This window comes from Microcaecilia unicolor, chromosome 6, assembly GCF_901765095.1.
Source record: "Microcaecilia unicolor chromosome 6, aMicUni1.1, whole genome shotgun sequence".
In the NCBI taxonomy this organism is placed as follows: domain Eukaryota; kingdom Metazoa; phylum Chordata; class Amphibia; order Gymnophiona; family Siphonopidae; genus Microcaecilia; species Microcaecilia unicolor.
In genome coordinates this window covers 230,288,739-230,305,039 of record NC_044036.1, presented here as the reverse complement: position 1 = coordinate 230,305,039, position 16,301 = coordinate 230,288,739, and the positions used below count along the sequence as shown (strand labels likewise).

Sequence of the window (16,301 nt, the reverse complement as noted above, 5' to 3'; positions counted from 1 at the left end):
ATAAGTGTGGTGAAATAGATGGAAGAGCTGAACAGGAGGATTTAATAAATGCTTAATGTTAACATGGGGCAGTAAAGGAGGAGGGAAGGGCTGCAGATAAGGAGGGGTGCGGGACGGGCGGTGGGATAGTTGGGCTGGGTTGCTGGGGAATTGGTGGGTCACTTTCTCATATCCCATTCAGGGGACATAGATCCTCTGGCTGGTGTTCAAGTTGGGGGTCAGGGTGGGCTAGGGGGGACGGGGGGAGGTTGGGGAGAGGGAGGGAGGGGGGTGGGGGGAAGTTTTGCTATGTACAGGAGGAAGCTCCTGCCACTGAAGAGGCCAGATCTGCTGAACCTCCTTTAAGCGCAATCGGGATGCATACCTAAATATGAGTGTTGATTTAAAAATTATATCTTATAATGTCAAAGGCTTGAATATGCCTCAGAAAAGGCAGAAGTTTTTAAGGAGTTATCACAGCTCCAACCACAGATAGTATTAGTGCAGGAGACACATCTCCGCAGGGTGCATGAAAAACTCCTCTCTCACTCTAGCTATCCGACAGCATTCTTTGCCTCATCCTCTGACGGCTCCAAAAAACGTGGAGTGGCAGTGTTGATCCATTCGTCGCTTGCAGTCCAAGTAAAGCGAATTAAGCGAGACCCGGGTGGGCGTTTTTTGTTTTTACACATAGTATTGGATCAGGTGGAATTTACTCTGGCCTCTGTATATGCGCCAAATGATCATCAGGGGCCCTTCTTCACTAAGATCAAAAATGCTCTCGCCACATTCTTACAAGGTTCACTAATTCTGGGAGGTGACTTTAACGCTGTCATGAACCCAACCCTAGATAGATCAGGAAATGGTCAACAGAGGGAAAACAAGGAGTCATTAGCATTGGGCTCATTAGCGTACTCCCTGGGTGTGTTGGACGTGTGGCGGTTGAACAACGTAACGGAAAGGGATTATACATATTATTCGCCGGTTCATGCCTCTTACTCTCGAATTGACTGTATTTTCCTAGACCTCGCTTTGGTTGAGAAAGGCCCAAAGGCGGGTATAGGTAGTATGACTATATCGGACCACGCACCGGTATGGGTGGTGGTGCCGGGCATTCAGGCTGAGGTCAAGGATAAGAGGTGGACATTAAATGCAAATGTATTGCTAGACGCGGAGGTGGTAGAGGGCTGCAGGCATGTGTTGAAGGAATATTTGGAAATTAACATTGAATCGGGGCCACCATTAAACATAGTCTGGGATGCTATGAAGGCGGTCTCGAGGGGCTTTTTTCTGCAAATAGCTAGTAAACGAGCGAAGGCTCGACGGCTGCAGCTGGCGAGTTGTCTGGAGAAAATTAAGCATTTGGAGCAGAAGCATAAGGCTAGAGGTTCCCCAATAGTTTTGGAGGAATTACGTGGAGCGAGAATGCAATTGGATGCTTTATATTCTGAACATCTTAGCTTTCTACAATCGAGGAGGCAAGTTAGCTCGTATGAGTTCACCAACAAGGCAGGCCGTCTCCTTGCTATGCAGCTACGGAGGCGTAAAATGGATCGTGCTATCACACATGTGCGTGATGGGGAGGGTGATATGCTATCCACCTCAGAAAGCATACGTAGGCGTTTTGGGGAGTTCTACCAAGCTTTGTACGCGCAAGATATTAACCCTTCCGAAGAGGCTATTAATGAGTACTTGGAGGGCAGTGAGCTACCTTCACTGACAAGTCAGCAATGCGCCATGCTGGAAGAACCAGTGACCCCAATTGAGATTCAAAAAGCTATTCAAGGCCTGCCCTCCTGTAAATCTCCGGGGCTGGATGGTCTTCCTAATGAATTTTATAAGAAATTTGCTCTGGAATTGGCGCCTCTTCTGGCGGACCTGTTTAATGAGATTGGCAGGGGCGAACCATTGCCACCGTCCATGATGGAGGCATGGATAGCTGTATTGCCAAAGCCAGATAAGGATCCCACAGAGTGTGGCTCCTACCGCCCAATTTCAGTATTAAATGCCGATGTAAAAATTTTAGCTAAAGTATTGGCTAATCGACTAGCGCCCTTACTACCGGCAATAATACATCCAGACCAGGTGGGGTTTGTCGCGTACAGGAAGGCAATGGACAACATACGGCGTGTGATAGATATAATGTACCTGGCCAAGCGAAACCAGAGGCCTCTGAGCCTTCTCAGCTTAGATGCTGAGAAGGCCTTTGACAGAGTACATTGGCCGTTTATGTATAAGGTAATGGAAACATTTGGGATAGGGCCGCGGTTTAGAGGCTGGATCCAAGCTTTTTATGAATCCCCTAAAGCATGTGTGAGGGTAAACGGGGGCAATTCTGAAATGATCACGCTCCACAGAGGCACGCGACAAGGCTGCCCCTTATCTCCAATGCTGTTCGCCATGGTCATGGAGCCTTTTGCTTCAAGAGTCAGAATAAATAGGGGTATTCCTGGGGTCAACGTGGCAGGGAGAGAACATAAAATGGCTTTGTTTGCAGACGACGTGCTGCTTTTTGTCACACGGCCTCAGGCTGTCTTCCCGAATCTTATGAGAGCCATTAGTGAATATTCGGCGGTCTCTGGCTTTAAGGTAAATATGACGAAATCAGAGGCACTGAATGTAACACTACCTGAAGGGCTGGTGGAATCCCTACAATCGTCCTACGCTTTTAGATGGGCCCCGAAAGGAATCCGTTACTTGGGAGTGAATTTAACAGCTAATCTATCTGACCTTTTCACAGCAAACTACAAAGGGCTGGCTAGAGTTCTTTCGGCTGACTTGGACAGATGGGGGGACTTGGAGTTATCATGGTTTGGCAGAATAGCTACTGTTAAGATGAATGTGTTGCCACGCTTACTATACCTATTCCAAGTCCTCCCGATAGTGCTACCTAGAAAGTTCCTTGCAATCCTGCAAGATCGTATTGTACGTTTTATTTGGGCAGGGAAGAGGCCACGTCTATCGCGAGCTCTTTTATATCAGGATAAAAGATGGGGAGGGCTGGGGGTGCCTAACCTGGCCTGGTACTACCGAGCAGCCCAAGCACGCGCAGCCATTGAATGGTTCCAGGGGTATCCCGATAGACAATGGGTACACATAGAGCAGCAGTCTGCAGGCCCGAGACCACTTGAGACACTAATGTGGCTTCCTAGCCCGTTTAGATCAATCGAGGAGGGGGCATGTCCAGCCATTCAGGTAACGCTCTCATATTGGGATAGTCTCTTTCCCCGGAAAAAATGTATGCTATCACGTCTGTCCCCGATAGCATTTAACCCAATGTTCTACCCTGGGACTGAAACAGGAGTGTTCACCAGATGGTATGGAGAGGGATTGAGAACCTGGGGGCAGTTGTTTGAGGGCAATTCATTGTTGTCTTTCGATGAAGCTGTGGCCCGATTCCCGGTAGTGGGAAGGGACGAATATGCATATCGACAAGTAACCCACTTCCTCACCACACGGGCGATCAGGGAGGTGGTGGCCAGGGAAAAGTTGCCTATGGAAGCAATATGTGAAGGGCATACAGCGACGAGTGGTTTAATATCTCGCTTATACAGTTGTATTAGACTGCAGGCGCCACGATACACACTTCACAGAGGGGGCTGGCGGAGGGAACTGGGCATGGAGATCTCGGAGGCTGAGTGGGAGAGGATAGAACGGGCAGCGGTGAGAGTGTCCACTCATGTACCCTTCAAGGAAAATGCTATCAAGGTGCTGTTCCGGTGGTATTTGACGCCGGAGCGTCTCCAGCGCATATACCCCATCTTGTCTGGTGAGTGCTGGAGGGGTTGTGGGGTTAAGGGCACTATGGGGCATGTGTGGTGGGCGTGTGTAAAGATACGGGCATTCTGGAAATCTATTCAGAATCGATTACAGAAATGGACGGGATGCCCTATTCCTTGGAACCCTGCCTTTTTCTTGTTCTCGGTTAAGGAGGCAAGCCTTTCACATGACCAGCAGATATTGACGAGGTATGCAACAAGTGCAGCTAGGATTGTAATCGCTTCCTGTTGGAAAATGTCTAAGACTCCTCCAATAGCGAGATGGCTTTCTAAATTAAGGTATGTTTGTGAGATGGAGAGGCTTCTAGCGGTGCGGCGTAACCAAACCTGTAGGTGGCATGCGATCTGGGAGCCTTTCCTAAACAATGTTTAGTATAATTGAGGACAGAGACTGGTAACAAGGTGGTTGGGTGGTCTGAATAGGCTGGGGGAAAGGTGGGAGGAGGGAGTTGGGGGATTTTGGGGGGAAAATCTGAAAGTCTATAAAATAATGAAGTTCTATTGTGCTGTTCTTAGCTGTTTGGAATCTTATTCTTTGGTGTTTCTTGTAGTGCCTTGAATTATGTATTTGTTTATAATGCTTTCCTGTTGCATTCTGTACTGATTCTTTAATTTGACAATAAAGACTTCATGCAAATTAAAAAAAAAAAAGAGCACCAAAAACTTTTAAGGGAGAAAATCTCGACCGAGGCCGAAAAGAGGCCTACCCCGACGACGAAAGAAAACTTATCGGGGCAAAAAGCTGGAAGTACGGGAAGGGGTTAACACGAAACCCGGGGGAGTTTCCGGAGCACTTCCTGACACTTTTAAAGACTTTTCCGAAGAAAAACACGTCAAAAACAAATTTGGACGCGCGAGGTCGACTTTCCGGGGCTCGACACGGCGAAAACACGACCGTACCGAGTGCGGACAAAAGAAGACTGGCCGGCTCGAGCCGGTTTCGGGCGGGAAGACGGCCGCGCATGCGCGGTGCGCGCGAGGACTAGCAAAGGACTTTGCTAGAGAAGTTTCCGATTGAAGGGGCTGCCATGGACGTCACCCATCAGTGAGAACAAGCAGCCTGCTTGTCCTCGGAGAATTTGATGTTAACAAAAAAGATTAAACATAAAAAAAATACATTACTATAAGATTCTTGCTGTTCACTGCCAGGAATGTTAAAAAGCCAGCAGAGCCCCGTCATGCACTGCCCGCTGAACCAGCTGGAATGGTCTAAAACGCTCGTCATTGGTCCAGTATTTTTTGTGCATTGGACCCAGAGCCAGTTAAACTTCAGAGTTAAAATTTACTTTGAAACAGCATGCACTCCTGGCATTAACACCTGTTTAAAAAAAAGAACCAGTGTTAAAATCTGAACCAATATTCTCTGGAATTGTACTGGCTCTGCCTTTACACAAGATGCTGGTGGGGGGGGGGGGGGGGGGGGATGGGAAAGGACCATCCAGCATTTCAACAAGAATATGTGAAAGAAGAGAAATAAGAGGGGAATGGCATGAGTTGTCAGCAAAAAAAAATTTTTAACAAAAAAATAAAGTGGGGAGGATGAAAAAGAGTGAATGGGATTAGTGCATTCTGTTCTTAAAAGCATACAGATAGGTCTCAGTCCACCATTCAAAAAACAAAACACACTTTAAGGCTTAAAGCTGAGAGAGGGGGAGAGGGGAGAGGTGGCCTACAGCTGTGCTTTAAACCACACAATATCTGTGTGAGCCAGAGAGAAAAAATACATTCAGACGTTTGCACAAGGAGATGCTTTGAAGAAAAATAAAAAAGAAACAGCTAGCCTGAAGGCTAAAAATATCTTTTTTCATTCCTGAGAAAAAAAAGCAGTGTAAGGGGTGGCAAAATAAAGGGAACTCCACTGCCCACACTCACCACCTGTAGTGTCTGCACAAACTGTGTATGCTCTTCTGAGGCTATTGGGGGCTGTGTCTGGCGATAGACATCACGTCCCGTCCCGTCCCGTCACGTGACTCATCCAAGACAGCAACGCCCATAAGGGCACTTCTTGTTTTACACTACTCATCACCTTCTTGGATTTGTGCATTCTATAGTCACCGCCATCTTGAAAAGGGGGGCATGGCCTGGGCGGGTTTATGTCACTTCTTGTGACATCAGAAAAAGGAGGTGTTTGGGGTGAGGCTATAACACTTCCGGTGATGTCATAAGGGGCAGGGTGGGAGGGGTATGGCTCAGGCAGAGAGTAGGTGGGGCTAAGGCTAATCCTCAATTCTGCTTGGCAGCCAATCCGGGAGTGGGCATGGCACCTGTCAAAATAATTATGCTAATTAGCTTTGACAAGAGCCGATGAATTACATTACTACTTTTGTACATTTGTTTAAACGTTTCAATAGTGAGAAAGTTTTTTAAAAGGTGTATTGAGCATAACCTAAGCTTCAATAATATACAAATAAATAAATACCTCGCCATCACCATAGTGCATAGAAAAAAAAAATCATTCTCCCAACTCAGGTTCATAATGCAGAGCCAGCAGAAACCAATACCTTTATCTCCTACTAGCCTGGCATTCATCGACGTTCTTACCCTGCCTCCCAAAGGCCTCAAAGTTTGAGGACTCCAGTTGGTAGAGGCAAGTCAGGAGAAAGTAAATCAGTCACCTCCTGCTGGCTCAAAATTATCAACCTATAAGTATGCAAAAAAGGGGTCACAAGGACTATTTTTCATCAAATAGGTTTTGGAAGAAAAACTCTGAACTGTTAAGAGAGCTTTAAATTTAACTGTTCCATGCACTGTACTACTATTTAACATTTCTATAGCGCCACAAGGCATACGCAGCGCTGTACACCATTTACAAATGTCCCTGCTCAAACAGTTTACAATCTAGATAAGACAGGTAAACAGACAGAACAATTAAGGGTAAGGGAATAAATATGTGAGGATAAAGGACAGGGCAAGTGAGTAGAGGTTAGGAGTCAAAAGCAGTGTTAAAGAGGTGGGCTTTAAGCTTGGACTTGAAGACAGCTGTAGTGAATAGCACACTAATGACTATTTAGATAACTGGTTAGCATATGGCAGAGAGTTACTATCTAAACATACTAACATTATTAATTAATATATGCTTTCTTTTGTAAGTCAGGAGTCTTTGCATATAGCAAAATAATTAGCAGGGCACTAATGTGGTTCAGTGTGCATTAATTTTAATGTAGCTTCAGGATACTTGCCCCAAAGTCCAGTTTTATGTAGGGCTAGCACACTAGCTCTATAGATAGAGCTCACAGCTGCCATGATCTCCTTAGCTACTACTCAATGTGTGACTTTGCAAAAGACAATCTCTTTGGACTCACAGTCACCACAGCTTTTGAAACACACATATCACCACAGTAATCTTCCTATACAACACTGTACAAACAAAGCTACTGATGTAATTATCACATTCCCATTATGCCCATGACCTAACCTGATACAGAACAAATATTTTGCTCATCTACATGCAGTTGCATAAATCCAAATTACCATTTCATATCAAGTATGGCAGCAGTTTCTGTCCTCTGCACTTCAGTCAGGGGTATGAACAGCTGGTCTGGGCGGCAGCAATACAGGTACAGGCGGCCCAGTCTGGTGTGTGGGTTATATGTCTCTTCATCCCCAGCGACATGCTAAACACAAAATATAAATGGCATGTGTCTCCTATACATAAAATCTGAGATCCAACGTATGCAAAGCTCTCTCATGTGTATTTACTATCATAATCCTGAAAACAACCAGTTAGGTGTACCTCCAGGAGAGGCTTGAGAAGTACCTACTCTAGCAGCATACCTTCTTTCTTGCCCTACCTCAATTTATCACCAAAAGCACAAGTTCAATTAGAACAAAGTCTGGGATCCAGTGTCATGATCCTTCATTGGTAACTCTACCTCTGGGGTTGCCAAGGCCCATGCATCAGAATCCTATCATGGGCCTTACATGTTACTGATAGCTAGGACTCCCTCCCCCCCAATAGACTATGCATGACTGCAACATCCCCAGCCAACTCAAAATGTTTCACAGATGCTTTCAGGTCTTACATCACAGAATTCCTTGATTATAACATTGTTGATTTAGCATGCTTTATTGTAATCAATTCTTGAAAATAATTCTTGCCCGTGACTTGATACAGCATCGTGGTAAAACCCACAAATAGTTCCAAATGAAGGCTTATAATGCCAGAATCCCAACTTTTATTCCCATGTAGCTGCACTGTGAACTCCATGGAGTAAGAACACATGTGTATCAGTACAGCACTTCAAACATCTAGTGACATGACAAAAAGGTAAAATTATGTATCATACCTGATAATTTTCTTTCCATTAATCATAGCTGATCAATCCATAGACTGGTGGGTTGTGTCCATCTACCAGCAGGTGGAGATAGAGAGCAATCCTTTTGCCTCCCTATATGTGGTCATGTGCTGCCGGAAACTCCTCAGTATGTCGATATCCAAGCTCCATCCGCAGGACTCAGCACTTAGAGAATTACACCCACAAAGGGACACTGCCCAGCTCACCACCGCCGAAACGGGGGAGGGGAATTAACCCAGCTCATCCCCACACAAGTGGGGGAGGGGAATCCGTCCAGCTCATCCCCGCGGAGCGGGGGAGGGACTCCACACCCGCCGATGCGGGGGGATCTGGCTTATCCTGCAACCGCAACCGCGGGAGGAGCTGACTGACCCTAACACCGCCGAAGCGGGAGGGGTACAAAGCTGCCCTACTGCCGCACGAAGCGGGAGGGAGCGCCGGCAGAATTTAAGTCTCAATCCAGCCCCGTAAAACGGAGGGGAGAGGAATGCAGCAGCTCACTGTAACACAAATTCGTCTCAACTCTTGAAGAATTCATTGAAAAACTTGAACACGAAGTCCTCCTGAACAGGAACTGAAGACTAAACTTGAACCTGAAATGCAACCAGAATATAAACAGTACAGATATCTGGGAGGGGCTATGGATTGATCAGCTATGATTAATGGAAAGAAAATTATCAGGTATGATACATAATTTTACCTTCCATATCATCATGCTGATCAATCCATAGACTGGTGGGATGTACCGAAGCAGTACTCACCCAGGGCGGGACATAGAAATCCCTGACCGCAACACTGAAGCTCCAAACCGGGCCTCTGCCCGAGCAGCCACAGTCAAGCGGTAATGCCTGGAGAAGGTATGGGCCGAAGCCCAAGTTGCCGCCTTGCAAATCTCTTCCAAGGAGACGGACCCGGCCTCTGCCATCGAGGCCGCCTGAGCTCTAGTGGAGTGAGCCTTCAGCTGAATAGGCGGCACCTTCCCCGCGGCCACATAAGCCGCTGCAATGGCTTCCTTGACCCATCTTGCCACTGTAGGCTTAGCAGCCTGCAGACCCTTACGAGGACCTGCAAACAGGACAAACAGATGATCCGATTTCCGGAAATCATTGGTCACTTCCAAGTATCTGATGATGACACGTCTCACATCCAGATATTTGAGAGCAGAGTATTCCTCTGGGTAGTCCTCCCTACGAAAGGAAGGGAGACAGAGCTGCTGATTCACATGGAAGCGAGAAACAATCTTGGGCAGGAAGGAAGGCACTGTGCGAATAGTCACTCCTGCCTCAGTGAACTGCAGAAAAGGCTCTCTACATGAGAGCGCCTGGAGCTCGGAAACTCTTCTGGCTGAAGTGATAGCCACCAAAAAGATAGCTTTCAATGTCAGGTCTTTCAGAGATGCCCTCGACAAGGGTTCAAAAGGCGGCTTCTGCAAGGCTCTTAGCACCAGGTTGAGATTCCACGCAGGCACCACTGAGTGCAGAGGAGGGCGCAGGTGATTAACTCCCTTGAGAAAGCGCACCACATCTGGCTGCGAAGCCAGGGAAGCACCCTTCAGGCGGCCCCTGAAGCAAGCCAGAGCCGCTACCTGGACTTTAAGGGAACTGAGCGACAGGCCTTTCTCCAGACCTTCTTGCAGGAACGCCAACACTGAAGAAATTGGAGCAGTGAAGGGAGAAAGTGAGCCTGCTTCACACCACGCTGCAAAGATACGCCAAACCCTGGCGTAAGCAGTAGAAGTAGAGCGCTTCCTCGCTCTCAGCATAGTGGCGATGACCTTGTCTGAGAAGCCCTTCTTTCTCAGACGCTGCCGCTCAATAGCCAGGCCGTAAGACCAAAGGGGGAGGGATCCTCCATCACCACGGGACCCTGATGTAACAGGCCCTGCTCCACTGGCAGCCTCAGAGGATCGTCGACTGAGAGCCTGATCAAGTCCGCATACCAGGGACGTCTGGGCCAGTCCGGACCCACCAGGATTATCCGGCCCGGATGCTGTGCCACCCGGTCTAGCACCCTGCCCAACATGGGCCAGGGCGGGAACACATAGAGAAGCTCTTGTGTCGGCCACTGTTGGAGAAGAGCATCTACTCCCAGGGATCGAGGGTCCCGTCCTCTGCTGAAAAAGCGCGGCACTTGGCAATTGGCCGATGACGCCATCAGATCTAGGCTCGGCTGGCCCCAGCGCTTCGTGATGTCCAAGAACGCCTGAGCAGATAGCTGCCACTCTCCGGGCTCCAAGGTATGGCGACTGAGAAAGTCCGCCTTGACATTCATGACTCCGGCAATGTGGGCCGCTGACAGCTGTTCCAGGTTCGCTTCCGCCCACTGGCATAGATTCATGGCCTCCTTGGCTAGAGGGGCGCTCTTGGTACCTCCCTGGCAGTTGACATAGGCCACAGCCGTGACATTGTCCGACAGGACCCGTACTGGCTTCAACGCCAGTACCGGGATGAACTCCAAAAGCGCCAACCGAATGGCTCTGAGTTCCAGGAGGTTGATAGACCACTTTGCCTCTGCAGGAGACCAGAGCCCCTGCGCTGTCCTTCCCAAGCAGTGGGCTCCCCAGCCCGACAAAGAGGCGTCCGTCGTGACAACAATCCACTCCGGGGTCACCAGAGGCATTCCTGCAGACAACTTGTCTGTCTGCATCCACCAGCTCAGCGCCTTGCGCACTGCTGGGTCCAAGGGAAGGCGCACAGCATAATCCTCCGACATCGGAGTCCAGCGCTGCAGCAGAGAGTGTTGTAGTGGTCTCATATGAGCCCTGGCCCAGGGCACTACTTCCATCGTGGCCGTCATAGAGCCCAACAGCTGCACATAGTCCCAAGCCCGAAGAGGAGAGGCTACTAGGAACTGGTCCACCTGAGCCTGAAGCTTGGCAATCCGATTGTCTGGCAGGAACACTCTGCCCACCTGGGTGTCAAATCGAACTCCCAGATACTCCAGGGACTGAGTCGGGCGCAGCTGGCTCTTCTCCCAGTTGATGATCCACCCCAGGGAGCTCAAAAGAGCAACCACCCGGTCCACAGCTTTGCCGCACTCTGCATAAGAGGGGGCTCGGATCAACCAGTCGTCCAGATAAGGATGGACTTGTACTCCTTCCTTTCGCAGGAAGGCCGCGATGACCACCATTACTTTGGAGAAGGTCCGCGGAGCAGTAGCCAACCCGAAAGGGAGGGCTCTGAACTGGAAGTGTCGGCCCAGGACTGCAAAACGCAGAAAGCGTTGATGAGGAGGCCAGATGGGAATATGCAGGTACGCTTCCTTGATGTCCAAGGAAGCCAAGAACTCTCCTGCCTTCACTGCCGCTTTAACAGAGCGGAGAGTCTCCATGCGAAAGTGCCGCACTTTCAAGGCCCGATTGACCCCTTTGAGGTCGAGGATAGGCCGGACAGAACCTCCTTTCTTTGGTACCACAAAGTAAATGGAGTAACGTCCCTTGCCAATCTGATTTCCTGGCACCGGAACGACCGCACCCAGGCGGATCAGGTTGTCCAAGGTCTGCTGCACTGCCACAGCTTTGACCGGAGACTTGCAGGGAGAGAGTACAAACCCGTCTCTTAAGGGTCGGCAGAACTCTAACTTGTAGCCGTCTCTGATGACTTCCAGCACCCAAGCGTCTGAAGTTACTTTGGTCCACTCGCCCAGAAACGAGGACAGGCGTCCTCCAATCTGCACTGGGCCGTGGACCAGGACCCCGTCATTGGGTACGAGACCCTGGGGGAGGACCGGAGGGTGTACCTCCGGGACGGCGGTCTCTGCGAAAGGAATGCTGCTTGGGGGAGAAGTTCCTTTTAAAGGAAGAGGGGGCAGAGGAGCCCGACTTGCCCGGGCGGTACCGACGGGCTTCTTGAAACCGTCCTCTGGAGATACCGGGGCGAGCACTGGCCCGAGCCCTGACCTCTGGTAACCTCTTGCCCTTAGACGTGCCGAGATCGGTCACGATTTTGTCCAGCTCGACCCCAAAGAGCAGCTTGCCTTTAAAAGGCAACTTAGCCAGGCGGGACTTAGAGGCGTGGTCCGCAGACCAATGTTTCAGCCAAAGCCAGCGTCGCGCAGAGACTGTCTGAGCCATGCCTTTAGCCGAGGCTCTCAAGACATCATACAGTAAGTCTGCCAAATAAGCCAAGCCCGATTCCAGGGCCGGCCAGTCAGCCCTCAAGGAAGGATCCGAGGGGGAAGCCCGCTGCACCAGCGTCAGGCACGCCCTGGCCACATAGGAGCCGCAAACTGAGGCCTGCAAACTTAAGGCAGCCGCCTCGAAGGACGACCTTAAAGCCGCTTCCAATCTTCTGTCTTGGGCGTCCTTTAGTGCCGTGCCACCTTCCACCGGCAACGCCGTTTTCTTAGTCACCGCAGTGATTAAAGAATCCACGGTAGGCCAAATAAAGGCCTCACGCTCACTTTCAGGCAAAGGATAGAGGCAGGACATAGCCCTAGCCACTTTGAGGCTCGCTTCCGGGACATCCCATTGAGCCGAAATTAAGGTGTGCATGGCATCATGCACGTGGAAGGTTCTAGGCGGGCGCTTCGTCCCCAGCATAATGGCGGAGCCAACAGGGGCTGAGGGAGAGACGTCCTCCAGAGAGGAAATCTTCAAGATGCTCATGGCCTGCATTAACAGGTTGGGCAAATCCTCTGAGCGAAAGATCCGTGCTGCAGAGGGGTCATCCACTCCATCCGAGCGGGAATCCGTCTCTTCCAAGGAATCCCCAAAGGACCGTTGGGAGAACTCAGATACGCTGCCCTCATCTACATCAGAGGAAACAGCGTCCTCTAAGGCCTGGGCATCCACCCGAGGGCGTTTACTTCCGGGGGCCTCAACCCCTTTATCGGACAAGGGAGAAGGGGCAGCGTTCTGCATAAGGAAGGCCTGATGCAGCAGCAAAATAAACTCGGGGGAGAAACCCCCCAAACTGTGCAATTCAGCAGCCTGGGCCACAGCCCTTGACGCACCCTCAACCAGCGCTCGCAAGAGCGGGGGAGAACCATGCTGCGCATCCAAGATGGCGTCCGGCGCGACACTCCGCGAAGGAGCCGCGCGGGAAGAACGGCGCTTAACTTTAGCCGCTTTTTTGCCGTCGGCCAAATCAAGGGCGGCCATGGCATGAACGTCTCCCAGCTCAAGGGCGGCCCAAGAAGAAGCCATCCGAGCAGAGTGGCCGGCCAAGATGGCGGAGGCGAGCAGTGGGGGATGGGCGTTTATGGCGGGAAAAACCGCCGCGCTGGAGGAAGACCCGGGACACTGACCGGCCTCCAAACTGACACCCAACAAGGGCGAATCAGACTTTAAAACCCCCGCATCCCCGCTAGAAGCGCACACGCGGTCCGGGGAGCGATTCTTCGCGCCCTCGCCTTCCGACGCCATAGGCCACGTGGAGATCAATCGGGGAACCCCCTGCCCGCTATAAAAAGGTAAAAATTACCTGCTTCTCGCTCCGAGCTGTAACGACCTGGTGTCCCAGTGAGTAGCTGCAATAAACGTCGAAATAAACGCCCTTAAGGACGTTCAAAATTTTTTTTTTTTTTTTTTAACGGAGCCAGCGGGAGGGGGGAGAAAAGGAGGGACCTGATGCCACCAGGTTTGCACTTGCTCAAGAAGAGCCCTCAACCCCAGGCACTCAACAAAACCTAAAAATTAGGCTTGGAGGCCTAGCCAGAGCTGCTGCTGTGTGTGACCACCACCTGCTGAGATAGAGAACATACTGGGGAGTTTCCGGCAGCACATGACCACATATAGGGAGGCAAAAGGATTGCTCTCTATCTCCACCTGCTGGTAGATGGACACAACCCACCAGTCTATGGATTGATCAGCATGATGATATGGAAAGAAGAAATTTCTACAGCACAATTATACATACACAGAACTGTACAGGTACTCAAGACATTCCTTGCTCTATGGATCTTACAATCTCATCAAGATATACAGATAAATATGTGGTTACTGTAAAGTGAAGATACCTGTAGCAGGTATTCTCCAAGGAAGCGGGACTTATATTCTCACAAGTGGGTATCACGGCGCCATGCTGCCTGGTCTAAAGCTTATAACAAGCTTTATAGAGCTTTGTGGAGTGCGAGACATGCTACCCAGCGCATGCGTAGTTTCCTACTTCAGAGGAGGGCATGCACAGGAAGGAGAGAGACGTCGGTGGAGGCAGAAGGGAGCGACGATCCGTTGTTTCATCTCGTGCAGCGCCTTCATACAAAGGTGAGAGGCGCTGCACGGCCGGTAAGGCGGAGGGGGGTCCTTTGGAGGGGGGGGGAACGGCGGCGACAAACTCGGGGGGGGGGGGGGCGGAGCAAGGGGCGGAGGATGGCGGGAGGCAGAGCAGTGTTGGGAAAAGAAGAAGATCAACACAGGAAGGGAGGGGGGCCCGGCGCTGCTAAAGTTTAGCTTTTTATTTTCAGTTTTTAATTTAGTGAAGGGCGGAAGCGGGGAACAGCGGCGATCTGGGGGGGGGGGGGGGCAAGGCCGTCCATACAGGACGCTTCTGACGAGCGCCTTTGCCCCCTCCTGATCCTTTTTTAAGGTACGTTTATTTTTTCAGTGATGCAGCGGGGAGCCACGTGTTTGTGGGGGGTTTGTTGTTGTTGTTCTGATGGTTCGTGGCATGCGCAGAGCAGCCAGCATAACGCTTGGCTGCTCTGCGCATGATTTAAGAGCCGATTACCGACCAGAATTATGAATCATTGATACATTGTACTTTTTAAATCCGCACCGAACTTGTGCGACTTGTTTTTTTTGAGCATTGATCGTTTTTTTAAATTTGGTTCGGACTTTAACGTTTGTAATTTTTTTACGGATGGTTGATGCATCTGGGCCTGAGTTGGGAGGCTGCTCGCTGGGACGGCCTCCCGACACTCATAGATAGAGGGTTTTGTTTAAATGTATTGAAGATCAATTTAGATGAAAAGGGTTAAACTAATATCTTGGAATGTCAGTGGAGTATCCTCACCTATTAAAAGACAAAAATTCTGCAAACCTTAAATCGACAGGGAGCCCGGAGCAGACATAGTACTCCTGCAGGAAACTCTCCTTTTGACCGCTGAGCATTTGAAGTTCAAGCAATGGTGGGTGGGACAGGTCGCAGAATCACCTGCTTTGAACCGTAAATCAGGGCTCCTGGTGTTGGTGCGGAGGGGACTAGACCTGGTTGTGCATCAAACTTGGAGAGACACCCAGGGTAGGTTCTTGATCCTCAGGGTGTCTTTGAATAAACAGCCAGTAGTGTTATGTAATGTTTATGGACCTAATTGTTATGATCATACATGGGTGCGGGGTTTGATTGGTAGGGTAGCAAGTATGGTGGACCTACCAATCATAATGGGGGGAGACTTCAATATGGTACATGAGCCGTCCCTGGATAGATCTAGAGGCATATTTTCAAAGCACTTAGCCTTCCAAAGTTCCATAGGTTTCTATGGAACTTTGGGAGGCTAAGTGCTTTGAAAATATGCCTACTAGAGACACACAAAGAGGAGCTGGTGCAGTAGATAAAGGGATTCCACTGATATGTTCGAGATTGGAATTGTTGGACATATGGAGAGTTTTACATCCTTCAGATCGTGATTATACCCACCTTTCTAGGGCACACAGGTCCCAGTAAAGAATGGATTATTGGCTTCTTTCCACTGGGCTGTTTTCAAGGGTCTTGGAGGCGGGAATAGGCCCCTACGGTGTTTCAGATCATATGTTTGTGTGGTGTTCCTTGGATAGCAGCAACCCGGAGGACAATCATTTTGTTTGGCATTTCCCCCAGAAATTGTATTGGGGAAGGGGAAGTGACGTCACGGTGCTTGATGGCTGCTTGAATTCTTAGCTCCTCACTCTTCCCCCAGAATTTCGCTAACTTTGGCCGCTTTCCAGCGAGATAAAGCGAGTGCCCGACAGGGGAACAGCAGTGGGAGCCATGAGCAAATCGGGGGCTGCTTCCAGAAGGGACGGCGAGCGCCATTCCGCTCGACAACAGGGAAAGTGCTCGCAGCGCCATGTGTCGCCGGCAGGGCCTTCGGGGTCCGATTCGGAATCGGCACTTTCTCTTGCAGAACAGCGGGAGCAGAGTCCCAAACATCGAGCTTCCCATAGCTTGGCGAAAAGCTTGGAAGCGAATCCGGGCAGAAATACAATCTTCTAAGGAGGAGATCCTGGAAAGGATCGATGTCATGAATGCCGATATTCGCGAGCTTGGAGGCAGAGTAGAAGAATTGGAGGCTCGCTTTGATGACCAAGGGGAGCAGCTTAGTACGGCGG

General features: G+C 50.0%; 1 protein-coding gene across 2 annotated transcripts in view; it reads right to left on the bottom strand.

The window, feature by feature from the left end:
• Nucleotides 1–16,301, bottom strand: part of DPH7 (diphthamide biosynthesis 7) — a 411,528-nt gene that overhangs the window by 379,110 nt on the left and 16,117 nt on the right. For both annotated transcript variants that reach the window (XM_030206599.1, XM_030206600.1), the window contains exon 3: nucleotides 7,230–7,372. In XM_030206599.1, the coding sequence (XP_030062459.1) occupies nucleotides 7,230–7,372 (143 nt within the window). The remainder of the gene's footprint in view (nucleotides 1–7,229; nucleotides 7,373–16,301) is intronic.